The sequence below is a fragment of the Muscardinus avellanarius genome (genome assembly GCF_963383645.1).
Source record: "Muscardinus avellanarius genome assembly, chromosome: X".
In the NCBI taxonomy this organism is placed as follows: Eukaryota; Metazoa; Chordata; class Mammalia; order Rodentia; family Gliridae; genus Muscardinus; species Muscardinus avellanarius.
The window spans coordinates 40,918,984-40,941,211 of NC_137792.1; the positions used below are offsets into that span (position 1 = coordinate 40,918,984).

General features: G+C 44.7%; 1 protein-coding gene across 1 annotated transcript; it reads left to right on the top strand.

The window, feature by feature from the left end:
* Window positions 1-8,889: 8,889 nt before the first annotated feature.
* On the top strand, window positions 8,890-10,621 carry SPACA5B (sperm acrosome associated 5B; the record flags this gene model as incomplete). Its single annotated transcript, XM_080718860.1, has 4 exons — window positions 8,890-9,034; window positions 9,466-9,624; window positions 10,340-10,418; window positions 10,522-10,621. The coding sequence occupies 4 exons, from the start codon at window positions 8,890-8,892 to the stop codon at window positions 10,619-10,621; spliced, it is 483 nt and encodes a 160-aa protein (XP_080574986.1).
* Between the last annotated feature and the right edge of the window lie 11,607 nt (window positions 10,622-22,228).

Sequence of the window (22,228 nt, forward strand, 5' to 3'; positions counted from 1 at the left end):
AGGCTGAGATAAGAGGATCGCAGGTTCACAGCCAGCCTCGACAATTTAGAGAGACTCCATCAACCTAGTGAGGTCTTGTTTCAAAATAAGAATAAAATAGGGCTGGGGGTGTAGCTCAGAGGGAGAATGCCTTAGAGTTCAGTCCTCAGAACCATACACACATATACACACACACAATAATTACACAAACTTGGGCATCGTTGTGCACATCTATAATCCTAGCACTTGAGAGGCTGAGGGGGGAGTATCACTTAAGCCCAGGAGTTTGAGACCAGCCTGGGCAACATAGTGATACCCTATCTCAAAAAAAAAAAATAGTGTGGTGGTGCACACTTGTAATCCCAGTATTTGGGAAGCTGAGACAGGAGGATCACATATTTGTGGCCAGCCTCAGCTACTTAGTGAGGTCCTCTGCAACTTAGTGAGGCCCTGTTTCAAAATAAAAAATAAAAAATTGAGCTGTGTGTGGTGGCGCATGCTTGTAATCCCAGCATTTGGGAGGCTGAGACCAGGGGATCGCGGTTCACGGACAGCCTCAGCTACGTAGTGAGGCCCTCTGTAACTTAGTGAGACCCTGTTTCAAAATAAAGAATAAAAAATAGGGCAGGGGGTATAGCTCAGAGATAGAATGCCCCTGGGTTCCATCCCCAGACACACAAATAAATTGATTAATTAAATAAAAAATTGGGTGAGTGTGTTGCTCAGAGGTAGAATGCCCCTGGGTTCAATCCCCAGTACCACAAAAAATTGTTAGGCATGGTGATGAATGCCTGTAATTCCAGTACTTGGGAAGCTGAGATAAGAGAAACCCAAGTTTGAGGACAGTCTCAACGACTTAGTGAGGTTCTCAACAACTTAGCCAGACCTTGTTTCCAAAAACAAAACAAAAAAAAAAGTAAAATAGGGCTGGGGGTGTAGCTCAGAGGTAGAATGTCCTGGGTTCAATCCCTAGTACCACAAAAATGTTGCATAGTATATGACACCATTAATATGATACTCTGGAAAAGACAAAACCATAGTGACACAGAATGGATCTGTGACTACCTGGGGTTACATGTCGAGTACAACTATAAAGAGGTGGAATGAGACCCTTTCTCAGGGTGATGAACCAATGATTATAGATTAGTTACAACAATTTACATGAGTTAGCATTTATCAGCTTGAACAACATAATCAATTTCACTGGGATTTGTTTTTTGCAGCACTGGGGATGAAACGCATTGGCACCATACCTCTGAGCTACACCTCCAGCCCTATTTTTTTTTTTTTTTTTTTTTTTGCGGGTCTGGGGATGGAACCCAGGGGCATTTGACCTCCGAGCTACACCCCCTGCCCTATTTTTTATTCTTTATTTTGAAACAGGGTCTCACTAAGTTACAGAGGGCCTCACTACGTAGCTGAGGCTGTCCATGAACCGCGATCCCCTGGTCTCAGCCTCCTGAATGCTGGGATTACAACCGTGCACCACCACGCCTGGCTTCCAGCCCTATTTTTTATTTTTTTATTTTGAAACAGGGTCTCTCTGAATTGCAAAGGGCCTCACTAAGTAGCTGAGGCTGGCTGCAAACCACGATCCTCTTGTCTCAGCCTCCGGAATGCTGGGATTACAAATGTGTGCCACAATGCCCATCTTATTGGGATTTAATTTTTAAAAACAAGTTCTAGGCCGGGCATGGTGGCACACACTTGTAATCCCAGCATTCAGGAGGCTGAGACAGGAGGATCCTGGTCTGCAGACAGCCTCAGCTACTTAGTGAGGCCCTTTGCAACTCAGTGAGACCCTGTTTCAAAATAAGAATAAAAAACAGGGCTGGTGGTGTAGCTCAGAAGTAGAATGCTCCTGGGCTCCATCTCCAGTACAGCAAAAGAAAAAAATTAAAATCAACTGGGCACAGAGGCACACACCTGTAATCCCAGTACATGGGAGGATGAGATAAAAAGATTGCAGGTTTGAGGCCAGCACACAATAACTTAGTGTGATCCTACTTCAAAATAAAAAATAAGAGATGAGGGTATAACTTGGAGGTAGGACACCCTGGGTTCAATCTCCAGTATCACAAAAGAAAATCTTTTTTTTTTTTTTTTGCGGGTCTGGGGATGGAACCCAATGGTATTTGACCTCCGGGCTACACCCCCTGCCCTGTTTTTTATTCTTTATTTTGAAACCAGGTCTCACTGAGTTGCAGAGGGCCTCACTAAGTAGCTGAGGCTGTCCGCGAACCGCGATCCACCAGGTCTCAGCCTCCCGAATGCTGGGATTACAAGCGTGTGCCACCATGCCCGGCTGAAAATCTTAAAATGAAAGAAAAAAGGCCGGCATGGTGGTGCATACCTGTAATCCTAGTACACAGAGGTTCAATAGCAGACTCAGCAATTTAGCAAAGGCCCTCCACAATTTAGTGAGACTCTGTTTCAAAATAAAGAATAGGGCTGGGGATGTAGCTCAGAAGCAGAATGCACCTGGGTTCAATCAAAAGAGAGAGAGAGAGAGAAGGAGAGGGGAGGTGGTGTGTAGGACATTGTGTCTTGGCCTAAAGAAAAATTAAAGTCCAACTCAGAAAAATTACTTCAGGAAAACCATTTGAAAGAAAGACAGCTTCCCTAAGAGATTTCCTTCTCGATTTACATTTTGATCATATCTCCAGCTCACTAAGGAATGCTGTGGGAAATATCTGCAGGAGACCAGGGATTGCATTTATCAGCAGGCTGTGGTTTAAGACAAATCCACATGAAAGCCGGCAAAGAAATGCCCTGAAACGCAATTCCAGAAAACTCGAGTTTCCCCTGAAGCTTTGGTATACTCTCTCCTGCCAAGGAACTAATAACTTTTCACTTTGGCTGCCAGAGGCTAAAAGAGAAACCAGCAGCTCAACATTAATACAGATGTTCTCTGACTAAAGATGGTTCAACTCACCAGGCGTGGTGGAGCAGGCCTGTAATCCCAATGCTTGGGAGGCTGAGACAGGAAGATCGCACGTTTGTGGCTAGCCTCAGAAATTTAGCAAGGCTCTCAGCAACTTAGCAAGACCCTGTTTCCAAGTAAAAATTAAAATTGGGCTGGAAAGGGGGTGTACCTCAGAGACAAGAATGCCCCTGGGTTAAATCCCCAGAACCACAAAACAGATGGTTCAAATTATGATGTTTCTACTTCACAAAGGTGTGAAAATGATACACATTCAGTAGATATCATCCTTGGAATTTTGATCTGTTCCTGGGCGTGTGAAATGTGTTAAGATACAGTCTCCTGGTGCTAGGCAGCAGCAGTGAGCCAGAGCTCCCAGTTTTAGCCACGTGATCACAAGGGGGAAATGACAGGTAGTCCACAGTGGCTAAGAGTATTCACTTCAACTTAAGTCTAGGAGCATCTATATCTGTTACCCTGGAGTCTCCAAGTACGGGCATTCTAATTAGCCTTGATCTACTGTCTCTCATCTTCCCTGATCCTAGTCTTTATTTTCAGATAATTTCCTATTTTACAGTACAGTGAGAGATTCCTACATTTCTAAGCACATCTATGATTTAAAAAAATACAGGAAAGAACAGACAAACAACATACTTACGTGGGGTTCGGCCATTTCCTGCTTTTCTTGGGTACAGGCAGAGATGTACAGCAGTTAAGCTGGAATAAGTAGAGAAGAGGGGAGGATATGAGGAGACCCCAGCAGGCTTTCAGGAATGGAATTATCTGCCTATAGATCCCTCATACAAGCATAAGGCTGCTCTGTGCAAGAATGTGGGGTACTGGGAATAGACAGCTGTTGGGGGGCTCACTAAGTTGTTGTATTGTGTGGGGGGTACTAGGGCTAGAAAGTTGTGGAGGGGCTCACTAAGTTGTTGAGGCTGGCCCTGAACCTGTGATCCTCCTATCTCAGCCTCCCAAGTACTGGGATTACAAGCATGTGCCCCCACACCCAGAGAGTATGTGGTTTTAATAACAACCTGTGATTTTTTTAATACTTTTTGCCATGTGAACACTGAAGACAAAAGGCTTTTATTATATGTTAGATTGTACAGTAGCTGGGCATGGTGGCACATGCCTTTAATCCCAGTACTTGGGAAGCTGAGACAGGAGGATTGCAGGTTTGAGAGCCGTTTCAGCAACTGAGTGAGGCCTTCCATAACTTAGCGAGATCCTGCTTCCCGATAAAAAATAAAATAGGACTCAAGGTGTAACTTGGAGGTAGGATGCTGCTTAGCTCAATCCCCAGCACCACACACACAAAAATTTTACACTGACTTAGACATTGTATTTCTAGGTAATTCTCCTTAATGAAATAATTTATCATAATGTATAGCTTCTATATAAGTACCTTCATCTCAGCACTGGCTTTAATAATACCAAATTAAAATGACCCTATGACACATCATAAGAAAATGAGTAAATATAAGAAATGAAATGGTACACAGCTGTTAATGTTATAAAGAACTATACACTTATAATTTATATATTTCATTGTACATATATTTCAAAAACTTAGAAAATGTTATACCAAAAAATCTTAACTTGAATTACATTAAAATTTTCAAATGAAGCCAGGCGTAGTGGCACACACATATAATACCAGTACTTGGGAGGTTGAGATAGGAGGATCACAGGTGGAGGACAGTCTCAGCAAGCAATGAGACTCTCATTAACCTAAGGAAACCCTGTTTCAAAAGTACCAAATAAAATAGGGCTGGTGGTGTAGCTCAGAGGTAGAATGCCCCTGAGTTCAATCCCCAGTGCCACACACAGACACACAAAAAGGTGGTGCACACCTGTAATCCCAGTATTTCAGATATTAAGAGAGGAGGATGGTAAGTTCCAAGCCAGACTCAGCCATTTAGCAAGACCTTTTTTCAAAATAAAAAATAAAGCCGGGCGTGGTGGCGCTCACTTGTAACCCCAGCATTTGGGAGGCTGAGACAGGAGGATCACAGTTGCAGGCAGCCTCAGCTACTTAGTGAGGCCCTTTGCAACTCAGCGAGACCCTGTTTCAAAATAAAGAATAAAATATAGAGCGGGGGGTGCAGCTTGGAGATAGAATGCCCCTGCGTTCAATCCTCAGTACCGCAAAAAACAAAAAATAAAAAAACAGGGCTGGGGATGTAGTTCAGAGGTAGAATGCCCCTACATTCAATCCCCAGTACCAAAAACCAAAATGAAAACTTCTAAACGAAAAAAGGTAGGTTATAAAACGGCAGGAACCCATCTTAAAACTCTAAGTTAAATGTTTAAAAAGGCATATCCCTATATGTCTAAGAACGTACATTTAAATGTGTGTATGAAAGAGGGGGGTTAAAATCAGTTCCCTTTTTTCCCCTTGCCTCTATTTCCCAATTTATCTATAATTCAAATGTGGTACTTATTAAGTGCTAAATTAAAAAAAAAAAACCTGAGCTTCAGAACTAGTATCGAGATGACGTTTTACCCCCAAGCCTCACAGCACCAGGACCCGCCCACTCCTCCCAATCCTCACACTGTGGCGAAGGCCCACGGTCAGGTGTCCTCTCGGGTCCCTCTTCTCACCTCACTGGGATGTCTTGCCCAGGAGCCGGAAAGAGCCCTTCAGGTGCAGATTCACTTCAGCTGCAGCATTCACACCAGGCCCCGATCTCAGGGCTTGGGCAAGAGGACTGGAGGACAGGGGCCGAGAGAGAGGCGGGGCACCTCTAAGGAGGGGCCTGAGAGATGCTCATGAACCTTAAACCAGGTCACTGTGCTGGAAAACGTGTAAAAGTCAAAATTGAATAAGCTCCACTCCGTCCTAAATAGCCCCATAACTTTGTCCACCACTGCGCCCCGTAGACCCTCACTCACTGACGTCTCGGTCCCCCATCACTCAAGCACAAGCCCCCACATCAATGACTCACAATCCTCCCTTCGCTCAGCCCCCAAAACTCCCTATGGCTCAGCCCTCGACCCCCGGCGCTCGTCCCCTCAACCTCACTGTCTCTTGACAACAGATTTTCTGCTCGCTGCTGAGGAAACCATTACTAGAACCGGCCAGATAAGCACTTCCGCCTCGGGACCAACTCTCCCGCACCGCAGCCTAGAAAGCTGCGGCGGTCGGTTCTGCGCACGCTCAGTGACGCCTTTGCGAGCGCACCCGCCAATAGTCAGCACGAGTCCGCGAAGGCGCGGACGCCGCCGCGCAGGCGCAGAAGGAAGGTGGCGGCGCCCGTGATGTCACTGTTCCGAAGCGAGGTGGCCCAGCCCTCCGTGTCCCCTCTAGGGTGGCGGCGCAGTGAAGGTGTTTATTTTGTTCGGCGGCATTCCTAAGACTTCAGACATCAATTTTCTTCTGGCGGAGCGGAGAGGGGAAGTACCCAGTGAAGGAAAAGATTCTCGCCAGCGAGAATTTTGTGTCTTGAGTCCAAAGGGTAGCAACGGGGTTGCAGGTGAAATTAAGACAGGGCACGGGACCGAGTGCTGGGCGTACACAAAAAACAAGAACGGTAGGGGTTAAGCCAGTGGCTCCATCCAGTGGCTCGGGCTGGGAGTATCCGTTCTAGTGTTTGAAGGATGGTAGAACAGTATGAAGATATCAAACTGAAGAAGAAATAGTGATATGGGACACACAACAGGGGTGAGGGCAGTGTAATAGTGGGTAGCCAGGCATGGTGGCGCATGCCTGTAATCCTAGTACATGGGAGGCTGAGACAGGAGGATTGCAGGGTTGAGGACAGCCTCAGCAAGTAGTGAAATGCTCAGCAACCTAGCAAGACCCTGTTTCAAAATAAAAATAAAGCCAGGCGTGGTGGCGCACGCTTGTAATCCCGGCTCTTGGGAGGCTGAGACAGGAGGATCGCACAGGTTCGAAGCCAGCCTCAAGCTACTTAGTGAGGCTCTCAGCAACTCAGTGAGACCCTGTTTCCAAATAAAATATAAAATAGGTCTGGGAGTGTAGCCCGGAGGTAGAAAGCCCCTGGGTTCCACCCCCAGTACCACTAAAAAGAGAGAGAGAGAGAGAGAGAGAGAGACCCCCTATTTCCAAATAAAATATATAAAATAGGTCTGGGAGTATAGTCCGGAGGTAGAAAGCCTCTGGGTTCCACCCCCAGTACCACCAAAAAAGTTAAAAATTAAAATTAAATAAAAATAAAATAGGGCTGGGTGTGTAGCTCAGACGTCAAATGCCCGTGGGTTCAATCCCCAGCACACACACATACACACCAAGAAGTACAAGTTTTCATGACAAATTGTGGCTGACAGGTTGCTTTCAATGGATGGGCGGAGCCACTGTCAGTATGTTGGGAATGTGGGAGGTGTGGGCAGCTGTGAGGTGTTGTAGAGCTTCCTCAGTCAGGGGGGGGGGCTCATATTTCCTTGTGGACGTAAGATGGATATGATTTGGGGAAGTGCTGGGGATTGAACCCAAGGTTGGCTTCGAACCTGCAATCCTCAGGTTTCAGTCTCTGAAGTACTGGGATTATAGGTGTGCACCAGCACTCCCAGCTCAGGCGTTAGAAACTTAGTCCCAGTGCAGTAGTGTTGAGAGGCAGGGCATTAGCGCAGGTGTTTAGGTCACAGGGCTCCATTCTCGTGAATGACGAGTGCTGCTATAGAGGGCGTGAAGGAATACTTTCATTCTTTCTTGCCCTCCTGCCTTCCACCATGTGAGCCTACCAGGGAAAACCCTGTCCAGATGTCATTGGCTTGATCTTGGAAAATCCCAGCCTCCAGAACTGTGAGGATATAAATTTCTGTTCTTTATAAATTACCTGGTCTCAGGTAGTCTCTTAGAGCAGCACAGACTGTTATGGTTTAGATTCTGGGGGTTGGGTACTGGGGATTGAACTCAAGGATATTCTGTCTCTGCGCTATGATCCTGGCCCTTTTTTTTCTTTTTCTTTTTTCTTTTTTTTTTTTTTTTACTTTTTATTTTGAAACAGGATCTCATTAAGTTACCATGCACTGGCCTTGAACCTGTGATCATCCTGTCTTAGCCTCCGAAGTACTGGGATTACAGGAATGTGCCACCGTGCCCCACTGATGGTTTGGGTTAAAAACGTTTCCCATAGCCGGGTATGGTGGTGCACGCTTGTAATCCCCACACATGGGAGGCTGAGATAGGAGGATCGCACAGGTTCGAAGCCAGCCTCAGCTACTTAGTGACGGTCTCAGCAACTTAGTGAGACCCTGCTTCCAAATAAAGTATAAAATAGGTCTGGGAGTGTAGCCTGGAGGTAGAAAAGCCCCTGGGTCCCATCCCCAGTACCACAAAAAAAAAATGTTTCCCATTATCTTTTCTTTTCTTTTCTTTCTTGTATAGGGGTGGTTCTACCTCTGAGCTAGACCCCTAACCCTAGTTTACTATTTTTATTTTGAAACAGGGTTTCTCTAAGTTGAAAAGGGTCTAAGTTGCTGAGGATGGCCACGAACTGTGATCCTCCTGTCTTATCCTCCCAAGTACTGAGATTACACGCATGAGCCACCACACCCAGATCGTCCCTGTTTCAAAATAAAATGGGGCTTGGGAGGTGTAGCTTGGAGGTATAATGCCTCTGTGTTCAATCCCTCATACCAAAATAAAGAATACTGTGGGACAGTAACTGTAGGGGAATGTGTGCCCAGAGTATGGCCTAGTATTCAAGTCCTGTCTGTCCTCGGTGTATCCCCAACCACTCTCTCCCTGCATCTCTTTCTCCCATTTCTGGGTTTCTCCTTGTCTTTATCTCCTAACATCTCAGTGTATATGTCAGGATCTTTCTTTTTCTGTGTGTATCCCTTGGTTTTTAACAGAGCCAGCACTGGGGAAAGCAGGGCCCAGACTTCGGACTTCAGTATTCCAAAATCTATCATTTGACCAGTGCTCATAGAGCCCAGAGTTCCAGAATGCCTTGAAATCTGAAGCCACTGGTGAGTCTGGAGCAAAGAGTCAGCTAGAAGGGCTTGTGGTTGCCACAATGCAGACCTTGGCCACTGCTGTAGTGATCTGGACCACACTGATGGTTGTTGGTGTGGATGCCAAGATTTTTGAACGCTGTGAGCTGGCAAAGAAGCTGGAGAAAGCAGGCCTCGATGGCTACAGAGGCTATAGCATTGGAGACTGTGAGACTCCAGTTACCCCAAGTCCCGTCCAGACCCCCACACACACACTCCCCGCGCTCAGACCCAGACCTCCCTCATCACGTTTTGCCTCTCTGAGCCAGGGTGTGGTCTTCACAACCACTCCCTGATTGGTGAGATGTTTAACTCAGCTCCCATGTCATCACCACCATTTACTTCACCACGCTCACCTTAAGCTCAACCACCAACACCATCACTACCATCAAAACATCACTGCTTGTATCATGAATATCATCACCCCCACCATCACGGATAGCTCACCAGAATCACCAACGACATCCCACCACTAAGCCCAAATCATCAACCTCACGACTAAGATGATAATCATCCCTGCCTTCGCCCCCACCCCATTCGAGCCTTTCCTGTTTCTAAGCCCCATGCCCACCTCCTACCTCTCCTCTCCTCTGTTCCAGGGCTGTGCATGGCACACTACGAGAGTGGCTTTGACACCTCCTTTGTGGACCACAACCCTGATGGCAGCAGCGAATATGGCATTTTCCAGCTGAACTCTGCCTGGTGGTGTGACAACGGAATCACACCCACCCAGAACCTCTGCCACATGGATTGTCGTGGTAAGGCGATACTATAGTCACATGGTGTTCCTGCCTGGTCCCACAGGCCACACACAAAGGGAAAGATGATCTAAGCCACAATCTCCCACAGAAGCAGAAAAATGATGGGGAAAGGAGGAGAGTTATCTAGGATGTTAGAGGAACTGTCCTGAATCCTTCACCAGAGAGATTACCCAAGCCGGGAGAATGCAGATCCACAAACCTCACCCATAATGGGAACTGCAGTTTTCTGACACTTGGGAAACCATCCTGATTTGGGGTTGAAATTATCTAAGTCCCGAGGGAAAAAGCAAATATTTGGAAGCAGGAACAGAAACAAACTGTCTCCATGCAGAAATAAGAGAACTTTTCCGAAAAGAGTGTGTGGTCGCATTGGGGAAGAATTAGGATAAGCTGCTGAAGTTGTTTGGGGTTAACCAGAATGGTTGAGGCTGTCCAAGACAGGCCAACATGGACGCTAAATTATATGGAGACAGAACAAATGGAGGTTGAGATTCTCTAAGTTCTGGCAACATAATAGGAAAGATCACCCAGGGTTGGGCGTGTTGAAGGCTGAGGTTGTCCAAGACTGGCCACCCTCGAGGTTCGGGTTCTCTAAGACAAGGTAAATCAATAATGACTTTTTCCAGGCACTGAGCAACCAAGAAACCCTGGGCTTCCTCACAATGTTGCTCTGTCACCAATACCCCAGATCACGTCCCTCTCTTCCCCCTAGACCTCCTCAACCGCCATATTCTGGATGATATTTTGTGTGCCAAGCGTGTGGTATCCTCACAAAGTAGTATGAATGCCTGGTAAGTAAATAAGGATGATCTGGATCCCAGCAGCCAGAGACGGTGGTACTGCTACCACACTGACTTCGCCACTTCTTCCTCCCTCCTTCCCTTCATTTCCCAGGGATTCTTGGAGCCGGCACTGTTCTGGCCATGATTTATCTGAATGGCTCAAGGGGTGTAAGATGCATGCAAAAACTAACCCAAGGAAAATTGATTGGTGACTTCGATTCCCAGCCATAGAGATTTTCTTTTCCTTTTTTCTCTTCTGTGGATTTAATAAAAGGTGATACTAATAAGCAATGCAAGAACCACCACCTGAGTCTTCATTTTTCCAATGCCTGGAGGTATCCCCATTCAATCGCTTCCTCTATACCTTCACTAGATAGATAGAGAGATAGATAGATAGATAGATAGATAGATAGATAGATAGATAGATAAGGAGGAGGAGGAGGAGATGGAGGAGGAGAAAAAGAAAGAGAGGGGGTCAGGATCACTTGGGATGGGAAGAAGAGGACAGTGTGGTGCTTAATAGCACAGTTACTCCTTGATTCACATACCATCTGTACCACTAGTTGTCCCAAGAGAGGCAGTAAATTTTTCTGTGCCACAATTTCCTCATCTTGAAAATGAGGATGATCATGACAGCAATGACCCCTTGGGGTTATTGAGAGGACTAGATGAATTAATATTCATAAAGCACAAAACACTCGGTACAGAAGACAGTTACAGGTTTGGAGTGAGAGTGGCAGGGTAGAAGGATATGCAAACTGACTTCCCTTCAAAAGTACCAGTGTCAGCCAGGCCTGGTGGCTCATACTTGTAATCCCCGCGCTTGGGAGGTGAAGACAGGAGGATCACGCAGGTTCGAAACCAGCCTCACTGGCTTAAGAGACCCTGTTTCCAAATAAAAAAAAAAAACTATATACAATAGGTCTGGGAGTGTAGCCTGGAGGTAGAAGGGTTTCCAGGAACCCTAGTACCACCAAAAAAAAAAGTATCAGTGTCAGCTGAGGTCACTACAGGGTCTTTATTTAAGACAAATACAATCTCTTCAGGGAAGAATGGGATTAGATTCAGTTTACACAGGAAGGTCAGTGGGAACTGGGGGGGTAAAATATTCACATTCTCCCATATCTTCCCATATATAACCATCCTGACCGTCAGTTCCCCACCGTCTATTTCACAATCAAAATCCTAAATTGCAAACGACAGACTGGGAAGGTGGGAAGGAGTTCAGTGGATGCACAAGGTAATCGTTTCTTTTTACAGAGTGCCCAGGGTTCGGTCTGTCTTGAGCAGAGCATTAGGAATTTGAACTTGCTGTTCTTTTCATTTCACTGGCTGGTTCCATAGGTAGTGGCTACTCTCATGAGGAAGCGGTTCCTCTAGTACTTTCTACTCTTTGGTTGGGGGTAGATAGTCAACTACCCAAAGCTTTGCTTTCAGTGTCCTCTTCATCCAAGACAAGAACAGATGACATCAAAACAGCTAGCTGCCGCTGCATGCCAAGGAAAAGTCAAGCCTCCCTCCCTAATGCCAAGTAGATTTCCTCTACATTCAGCCCCAACCCAAAGAGACAGGTGAATCCCACATCTCCCTGGGGGGCCATAAACGATGCCATCACTCTGGCTCCTGACTTTCCAATGGGAGAGATATTTATCCAAAGCAGCAGGAATGAACTCTGGTGAAATGTAGGTCAAAAGCAGATCTTCTAAAAGCCTATCGTGTAGCTTAGAGTCTGGGAAGGCTGTACACGATCAATCTCGGGGGAAGGAAGGTCCACGCAGAGAAACTCACCCACAATCTGTGCCTACTGGACACATTGGGTGGAAAGGCGGGCTTTATCAGCTGTGGTGACTTCTTGAAACCAAATTTAATACCATAGTGTTGTTCCCTTTTCAATGTTCTGATTGTGCATCTTTTATAATAATGAAACTTTTATAGTATATTCCCCATCATTGTTCCTTTAGTGATTATCTTTAAATCTGTAACCTTGTTTCATTTGATAACTCCCTCCCCGTTTTCTCTTCGAGACAGCACTTGTTCTGTATGAAAGATGACAAAATAGGTGTTCTTTTTTTCTTTTGGTACTGGAGTTTGAACTCAGGGGCATTCTACCTCCAAGCTATACCCCTCACCCTTTTTGTTTTTTTATTTCAAAACAAGGTCCCACTGAGTTGTTGAGGGTCTTGCTAAGTTGCTGAAGCCGGTCTTGAGCCTGTGATCCTCCTGTCTCAGCCTCCCAAGTAGTGGAATTATAGGTGTGTGCCACTGGGCTTAGCAAAATAGGTGTTCTTAACAATAGATTTTCTTATTTTTTTTCTATGAGAGTTTGGTATTAAATCTGGAAAAAATCTTTCCCTTATTTCACTTGCAAGTTACTATGCATATAGGAATTATTTGAGTTTCCCTTGATACCTCTGCCCAGGTCTATTGTGTGGTTTGGCTTCTAACAGATAGTTCTCATATATTCAAGGCTTCAAAAAGATTTCAGTATTTTCTGGGCATGGTAACACAACTTGTAATCCCAGTACTTGGGAAGCTGAGACAGGAGGAGTGCAGTTCACAGCCAGCCTCAGCTACTTAATGAGGCCCTCTGAAACTTAATGAGACCCTGTTTCAAAATAAAGAATAAAAAAACAGGGCCGGAGGTGTAGCTTGGAGGTAGAATGCCCCTGGGTTCCATCCCCAGTACTGTACACACATACACACGCACAAACACACACATACACACACAAAGTTTTCAGTACTGAATAACCTCTTTGATGTAAAACGGTCATTCGATGTACACTGATAATAGAAGTTTGAAAGGCCAAGTTTTTGTTGTTGTTTTGTTTGGTTTTTGCTTTAGTACCTTGCTTGTTATTCCTTCTGCCTGGAATGCCGTTCCCCCAGTATGGCTGGTGCCTGCCTTAAGCTCAAATATCATGTCCTCAAGAAAGCCTTCCCCGATCACCCTAGCTAAAGCACAATCCCCACCTCACCTTTCGCATCTTCTTTTCCCTTGACTTCCCTATGAAAGACTTTCCATTTTCAGTTCTTTGGTCTCTCTTATCTCTGCGCTTTCTAATCCATGCTGAACTTTGACCCCTAGAAGGCTCCCCTCATATTCAGGACAGTCACAGGGCTTCTCCCCTGTGTGAGTTCTCTGATGTACAGTGAGTTTGGACTTTTCTCTGAAGGCTCTGCTACACTTGTCACATTTGTAGGGCTTCTCTCCCGTATGAGTTCTTTGATGTATAATGAGATAGGATTTTTGGGAGAATGCTTTCTCACATACATTACACTCATAAGGTTTCTCCCCTGTGTGAACCCTCTGGTGAATAATGAGATACGATTTCTGGAAGAATGCTTTATCGCATTCATTGCATTCATAGGATTTCTCAAATTTTTCTCCCGTGTGAGCTCTCTGATGTAGCATGAGATATGACTTCCGGGAGAAGACTTTCCCACACACAGTACAGCCATCAGTTTTCTCTCCCGTGTGGATTCTCTGATGAGCACTGAGGCTCAGCTTAAGGGTGAAGGCTCTCCCACAGTCTGGACACACATAAGGTTTCTCTCCGGTATGAATCCGCTGATGTCTCCGCAGCGTCGACTTCTCCCGGAACGATTTGCCACACTCGTTGCATTCAAAAGGTTTCTCCCCAGTGTGTGTTCGCTGATGCACGCTGAGGTGAGCCTTCTGGTTGAAGGCTCGCCCGCATTCCAAACACTCGTAGGGCTTCTCTCCCGTGTGCGTCCTCTGGTGAATGATGAGCTTCGTCTTCTCCCGGAAGGCTTTGCCACACTCGTTGCACACGTACGGCTTCTCCCCCGTGTGGGTTCTTTGATGGATGTTCAGTGTGGACTTCTCTCGGAAGTATTTGCCACAATCGTGGCATTCAAACGGCTTCTCTCCGGTGTGCGTCCTCTGGTGCACGCTGAGGTGAGCCTTTTGGTTGAAGGTTTTCTCGCACTCTGAGCATTTGTAGGGCTTCTCTCCTTTGTGAGTCCTCCGGTGGATGATGAGCTTCGTCTTCTCCTGGAAGGCTTTGCCACACTCGCCGCACACGTGGGGCTTCTCGCCCGTGTGAGTCCTTTGGTGGATGTTCAGCGTGGATTCCTCTCTGAAGGATTTGCCACATTCGTTACACTCGAAGAGTTTGTCTCCCGTGCGCACCGTCGGGTGGATGCCGAGGTGTGCCGTCTTGTTGAACACGTCTTTGCATTCTGTGTACCTGTAAGGTTTCTCTCCTATACGAGTGAACTGATGAACAATCAGGAGGGAGGAGTCCATGTTCAGGGCTAGCCTGCACTCGGGGCACTCAGAGCTTTGCACCCCAGCCTGAGTCATGTCGCGCTGAACAAAGTTATGACTGTGATCGAGCTCACAGGCGTTACAGTCCTGGGGGATCATTCCGTTGTTTTTATCATGCCTGCTATAGATTAATAACTTCCCACACCCATTACATTCATAACACTTCTGAGGCGCAAAGCTCACACCATTGGGACTGAGTACGCCCAAACTGTCTGTAACACTTTTCCCGTATGAGTTGCTCAGGTAGGGGGTGTGTTCTGAAGAAACTCCCCACGCGCTCTGAGAAGGAGGGTTTCCAAAGCCATCGTGTTCATGGCCTTGCTCCTTAGACACATCTTTCTCATCGGTAGATACAGCCTGTATCACATGGCGGTTTTGGTTTTCCTGGCACCTCTCCAGCTGGTCTTCAACTTGTCCATCTTCTAGAAAAAAGAATAAGAAACCACACTCTGTGAATACACTTTTGTCAGCAGTGGGCCTCTGATGGCATTGACTGTTATTTGTGTGTGTGTGTGTGTGTGTGTGTGTGTGTGTAATGGAATTCAGGAGCCTTCTACCTCTATGCCTTATTAATTAATTTAATTATTAATTAATTTATTTAGTGGTACTGGGGGTTGAACCCAGGGACATTCTACCTCTGATCCACAATCCCAGTTCTATATTTTATTTATTTATTTATTATTTATTTATTTATTTTTTGGTGGTACTGGGGGTGGAACCCAGGGGCTTTCTACCTCCGGGCTATACACCCAGACCTATTTTATAGTTTATTTGGAAACAGGGTCTCACTAGGTTGCTGAGAGCCTCACTAAGTAGCTGAGGCTGGCTTCAAACCTGTGCGATCCTCCTGTCTCAGCCTCCCAAGCGCGGGGATTACAAGCGTGCGCCACCACGCCCGGCTCTATGTTTTATTTTTTATTTGGAAACGGTATCACTAAGTTTCACCAGCCATGAACCTGCAATCCTCCTGTCTCAGCCTCCCAAATGCTGGGATTACAAGCATGTGCCACCACGCCCAGCTTATTTTTTTTTTTAATTAGGAAATGAGGTCTTGCTAGGTTGCTGAGACCCTGGCTAGGTTTCTGAGGCTGTCCTCAAACCTGCGATCCTCCTATCCCCAGCCTCCCAAATATTGGGGTCACAGGCCTGTGCCACCATGTCTAGTTTATTTGCTTTTAAATATAGATACCAGTTAGAAAGAAATTCCAAGTATTTGTCTCTCTATACTCAGAGCTTGGGGAGAAAAAAAACAGGTCCATCCAGTAGACATCAGAACAGTAAAGTAACAAGTGACTTGAGTGTTTCTGAAAATAAAACCGGGGAGAGAATGTGAAAATAGGTTTAGGGAACCATGAATAGAAAAAAAGAATGTTTTAGGGTAGGAGAACCAGCATTTGAGGAGAGGTTGCTCAGACTGTTCATTCTGATCAGAACACCGATCCCTGTAATTGCATATTAACTCACAAAACTAACAATCTGGAGTGAGCGGCAGCAAAACATATCTTTTAGGATGATATCTCTAAGCCCTAAAAGACGGCCAGCATGGCTGAGCATGGTGGCGCACAGTGAGAGTCCTAGTACTTGAGAGGCTGACACAGGAGGGTTGTAGGTTCAAAACCAGCGTCAGCCACTTAGCAAGACCTTAGCAATGTAGTAAGGTCCTGTTTCAAAACAAACAACAAAAAATTCAAAAGGGCTAGGGGCGTAGCTCAGAGGTAGAATGCCCTCCAATCCCCCCTACCAAAACAAAAAACAAAAACACATGCCCAGCATCCACAGACCGTCTTCCATGTCTCATATCTTACCTGTACAACTTGAACTTGGGGTTTCTGTCTTTATGATTCCAAGAACTCCATTCTCCAAAGAGGTTATCACATCTGGTTTGGTCATTGGAAACCCTGTAATGAGAAATGATACAAACTTTGGCACCTCTGTGTGCCATTTAGGGATTTAAAAAATCACAAAGGTACATTTGAATGAGGATACATTTCACATGGGAGATGAAAACACAAACAGCAGCCGGGAGTGGTGGCACATGCTTGGAATCCTAGTACTTGGGAGGCTGACACAGGAGGATCGCGGGTTTGAGGCGAGCCTCAGCAACATAGTAAGACTGCTAGCAACCTAGTGAGACCCTGTTTCAAAACAAAAAATTAAATCAAGCTGGGGGTGTAGTTTGGAGGTAGAATACCCCTGGGTTCAATTCCCAGTACCATAAGAAAAGACAGACAAAAGAAAACACAAACACCTTGTTCGGCTTAAGAAAGAATAAGAAACTTTAATCCCTGGGAACTGAGGTCAAATTTTTGAAGTATTTAAGAGATGGAAAGTTATTCTACTGGGGGCACTGTAGATAACACAGGGAAGCCATCCTCACCCAGAGAGACAAGATGGCTATAATTCTCCAGCATCACATCTCTGTATAGGGTCCTCTGTGTAGGGTCCAGTTGATCCCACTCCTCCTGGGTGAAGTCCACAGCCACATCCTCAAATGACACTGACCCCTGCAATTGCATACTTGTGTTCAATTGGTTTCAAAAAATTAATGGCAATTTCCAAAATTACTAAGTCTCTAATACCTTTAAAATTGATGCATAATAATTGTACATATGTATGGGGAGTTCAGTATGGTATATCAGCACATGTATAGACTAGTGATCAGATCTGGGTAGAGTAATGATATTTTAAGATAAAGGGAATATTCTTCAGAGAGAAGCTGCTGCTTAATCATTTCCAAAAAGCCTTCTGGGAGGCTAAAGATGTACATCAGTGGTAGAACTCTTTCCTAGCATGTGTGAGGCCCTTGTTTGATCCCTAGTACCACACACACAAAAACAACAAAAACAGAAAGCTATCCCCATGATATTTGCAGTATCTATATAAAACAAAGGACTATAAACTCTAAAGAACTGTAAGCTACAAAGAACTATAACTCCTACAGATGAGTAAGATATGGATAATCCAACAGAAAACTAGAAAAATATTTGAATAGATACTTTACAAAAGAGGCTATCCAAATGGTCAATAAACATTACACACACACACACACACACACACACACACACACACACACACACAAACTGGATAACATTAAGGCCAACAACCCCAATGGTAGCAGGGATGTGAGGCAAATGGAACTCTAAAAAATTGTTGGTGAGAGTGAAATGGTACAATTTTGGAAAACATCTTAGTAGAATGTACTAGACCTGAAAATACTCCTAACTTCAGACCCAAATACCCTACTCTTGAGCCGGGCGTGGTGGCGCATGCTTGCAATCCCAGCAATCCCAGCGTTTGGGAAACTGAGACAGGAGGATCGTACAGGTTCAAAGCCAGCCTCAGCTACCTAGTGAGGCTCTCAGCAACTTAGTGAGACCCTGTTTCCAAATAAAATAAAAAATAGGTCTGGGAGTGTAGCCCGAAGGTAGAAAAGCCCCTGGGTTCCACCCCCAGTAACACCAAAACAAAAATAAAAAGAAATACCCTACTCTTAGGCATATATCCAATGGAAATGTACACATTGTTCATCAAGATATTTACAAGAATATTCAAAGAAGTTATTATTTACAGTAGCCAAAAATAGAAACATCAACCAGCAGTGGAATAGATAAACAATTGTAATATACTTATTCCACTTTATGGAATAATAAACACAATTAAAAGATAACAAAAGATAATAAAGCCAGGAGTGGTGCTGCATGCCTATAGTTCCAGTCCTTGGGAGGCTAAGACAGGAGGAGCTCAGGTTCAAGGACAGCCTCAACTACTTAGTGAGACCCTTGGCAACTTAGTGAGACCTTGTTTTAAAATAAAGAATAAAAAGTAGGGCTGGGAGTGGGGCTCAGAGATAGAATACCCCTGGCTTCAATCTCTAGGACCCCCAAAATAACAAGGATGAAACTAATTTTAATTTCTTTTTATTTTTTATGGCACTGGGGATCGATCCCAGGGGCATTCTACCTCCAAGCTATACCACCAGGCCTTTTTTTTTTTTACTTTGAAGCAGGGTCTCCCTAAGTTATGGAGGGTCTTGATAAGTTGCTGAAGCTGGCCATGGACCTGTGATCCTCCTGTCTCAGTCTCCCAAGTACTGAGATTACAAATGTGCGCCACCACGCCCAGCTAAGTTAAAAATAGGATGGGCCGGGTGTCCTTGTCCATGCCAGTAACCCCAGTGACTCAGTAGGCTGAGGTAAAAGGGTTGCAAGTTCAAGGCCAGCCTGGACCACTCAGAGAGAGCCTGTCTCAAAGTAAAAAATAAAAAGGGCTGGGGATGTAGCTCAGTGGTAGAGCACCCGTGGGTTCTATCCCTAGTAACACAAAACAAGCAAAGCAAAATCATTCGAGTTGGGTTGAGTGTAGCTCAGTGGCAGAGTGCCTGCTTGGTTCTGGGTTTGCTCCCTAACGCCACAAAAAACAAAACCCAAATAACCATGATGAGGGAAAGAATCCACACCCCAAAGAATAATAATGATTCCATTATATGACATTCAAGAACAGGCAAAAATGTTAGTGCTAGAAATCTAAAAGCAGTTTCCCAGAAGTCAAGAGACAGTGATTGGAAGCGGCGTGGAGGCTTCTGGGAGTCATTTCATTTCCTCCTTTTACATCCAAGTACTGGCTACACAGGTGTTTTCAATTTGCAGATACTCACAAAACGGTATACTTTATGAATTTTCTCTGCATATTATGCTCTAATAAATCCACTCCCAAAGATCTTTATATGAATTATGTTTCCCTAGAAGGTTTTCACATTTTAAATTTAAATTTTAAATCAAATATTATTTTTTTTTGCACTGGGGATTGAACCTAGGGGGCGCATTCTACCTCTGAGCTACACTACCAGCCTCTTTTTATTTTCTTGTTTTGCAACAGGGTCTCAGTAGGTTGCTAAGAGTCTTTTTCTTTTTTTGTGGTACTGGGGATTGAACCTGGGGTCTGGGGCATTCTACCTCTGAGCAACACCCATAACTCTACTTTTTATTATTTATTTTGAAACAGCATCTCACTAAATCTCACCGAGCTTCTCACTAAGTAGCTGAGGCCACAAATCTGTGATCCTCCTGCCTCAGGCTCCCAAGTACTGGGATTACAAGTGTGCGCCACCGCAGCCAGGTTTCTGAGAGTCTTACTATGTTGCTGAGGCTGGTCCAGCTCTAAATACTAAATTTTTAAATTACATTTAGTATTAATTAATTGTGTGTGTGTGTGTGTGTGTGTGTGTGTGTGTGTGTGTGTGTGTGTATTGCTGGGGGTTGAACCCAGGGCATTCTACCTCTGAGTTAAACCCCTAGCCCTATATTTTATTCTTTTTTTTTTTGCAGTATTGGGGATGGAACTCAGGGGCATTCTATTCTATCTCCAAGCTACACCCCCAGCCCTATTTTTTATTCTTTCGTTTGAGACAGGGTCTCACTGAGTTGTGGAGGGCCTCACTAAGTAGCTGGGGCTGTCCGCAAACCGCAATCCTCTGGTCTCAGCCTCCTGAATGCTGGGATTACCAGTGTGTGCTACCACGTCTGGCTCTACTCTTATTTTGAAACAGAGTCTCACTAGGTTGGTGAGAGTCTCATTACTTGCTGAGGCTGTCCTCAAACTTGAGATTCTCCTATCTAAGCCTCCTAAGTACTGTAATTATAGGCATGTGGCACCATGCCTGACAAAAATTTTAAAAGTAAAATTTAATTTAGTTCTGAATTTTAAATTAAAATTTAAAATTTAAATTAAAATGTGGGGCTAGCACTATAACTAGGGCTATAACTAGGGCAAGTGACAGAGCACCTGCCCAGCATGCATGAGGACCTAGGTCTGATCCCCAGCACTATAAAAATTAGATGGGCATGGTGCTGCACACCTGTAATCCCAGAACTTGTGAGGAGGCTAAGAGAGGACAATCCCAAATTTGAGGACAGCCTTACTGATATAATGAGACCTTTTTTTTCAAAATAAAAAAGAAAAGAGGCTGAGGCTAACCAAGCTTGGTAATGTACCCCTATAATCCTAGTAATAGGGAGTATCCTAATACAAGAGGATAGCATCTTTGAGGCCAGCCACAACAAATGAGTGAGATCCTATTTAAAAATAAAATATTAAAAAAGAGCTGGGGATATAGCTTGGAGTTATAATGCCTCTGGGTTCAGCCTCCAGTATCCAATGGTGCAGGGGAGGAGTCTGGGGACTTTCACTGGGAGGTAAAAATAACCCTGGGTTCAATCCTCAGTTTCATAAATAAGTAATAGTAGTACAAAGATTTAAAAACCTCACAGGAAAAAGAGCAATATCTGTAAAAGAAAAATTCACAGCCTGGTATGGTGGTACACGCCTGTAATTCCAGTTTTTAGGAGGCCAGACAGGAGGATTGCAGGTTTCCAACTAGACTCAGCAACTTAGATTCTCAGCACCCCAGAGAGAGCTTGTTTCAAAACAAAACAAACAAAAAAATAAAGCAGGTGTATTGGTGTATACTTGTAATTTCAATGCTTCTGAAGCTAAGACAGGAGGATCCCAGGTTCGCTGCCGGTCTCAGCTACTTGGTGAGGCCCTCCACAATTTAGTAAGAACCTGTTTCAAAATAAAGAATAAAAATGGAGTTGGTGGTGTAGTTCAGAGGTTCAATCCCCAATTCTGCAAAAAATAAAATATAAAAAGGGCTGATGGTGTACTTCAGAGTTAGAATGCCCCTAATTCAATCCCTAGTTTAAAAAATTCATAAACTGGGTGTGATGGCTCACACTTGTAATCCAAGCATTTGGGAGCCTGAGATGGGGACCGTGGTTCACAGACAGCCTCAGCTACTTAATGAGGCCCTTTGCAACTCAGTGAGACTCTGTTTCAAAATAAAGAATAAAAAGTAGGGGTGGGGGTGTAGCTTGGAGGAAGAATGCCCTGGGTTCCATCCCCAGTACTGCAAATAAATAAATAAATAAATAAATAAATAAATAAATAAATAAGGCTGGGGGATGTAGCTTGGAGGTAGAATGGCCATGGGTTCCATCCCCAGTACCATGCGCACACACAAAAGAAATTTGAAAAGGATAAATATAAAAAAAGATGTTAGACCACATTGATAATTAAATAAATACAAACCAAAATACTGAGTATTTTCAAAAATCAAATGGCAAGGCTTAAAACTATGGCAAAAGGATTCAAAGGGCATTTCTGAGCCTAGCATGATGGCTCACGCTTATTATCCCAGCATTTGGCCCTGGTTGAGTCCGATCAGTACTAGGAAATAACCACTTGAGCTAAAGCTGGCCCTAATCCCAACATTTGGGAGGCTGAGACAGGAGGATCGCTGTTCAAGGACAGCCTCAGCTACTTAGGGGGGGGGCGTTGCAACTCATTGAGACCCTGTTTCAAAATAAAGAATAAAAAATAGGGCTCGGGGTATAATTCGAAGGTAGAATGCCCCTGGGTTCCATCCCCAATACCACAAAAACATAAATGAATAAATAAATAAATAAATAAATAAATAAATAAATAAGGGCATTTCTGCCAGGCATGGTGGTGCCTGCCTGTAATTCCAGTA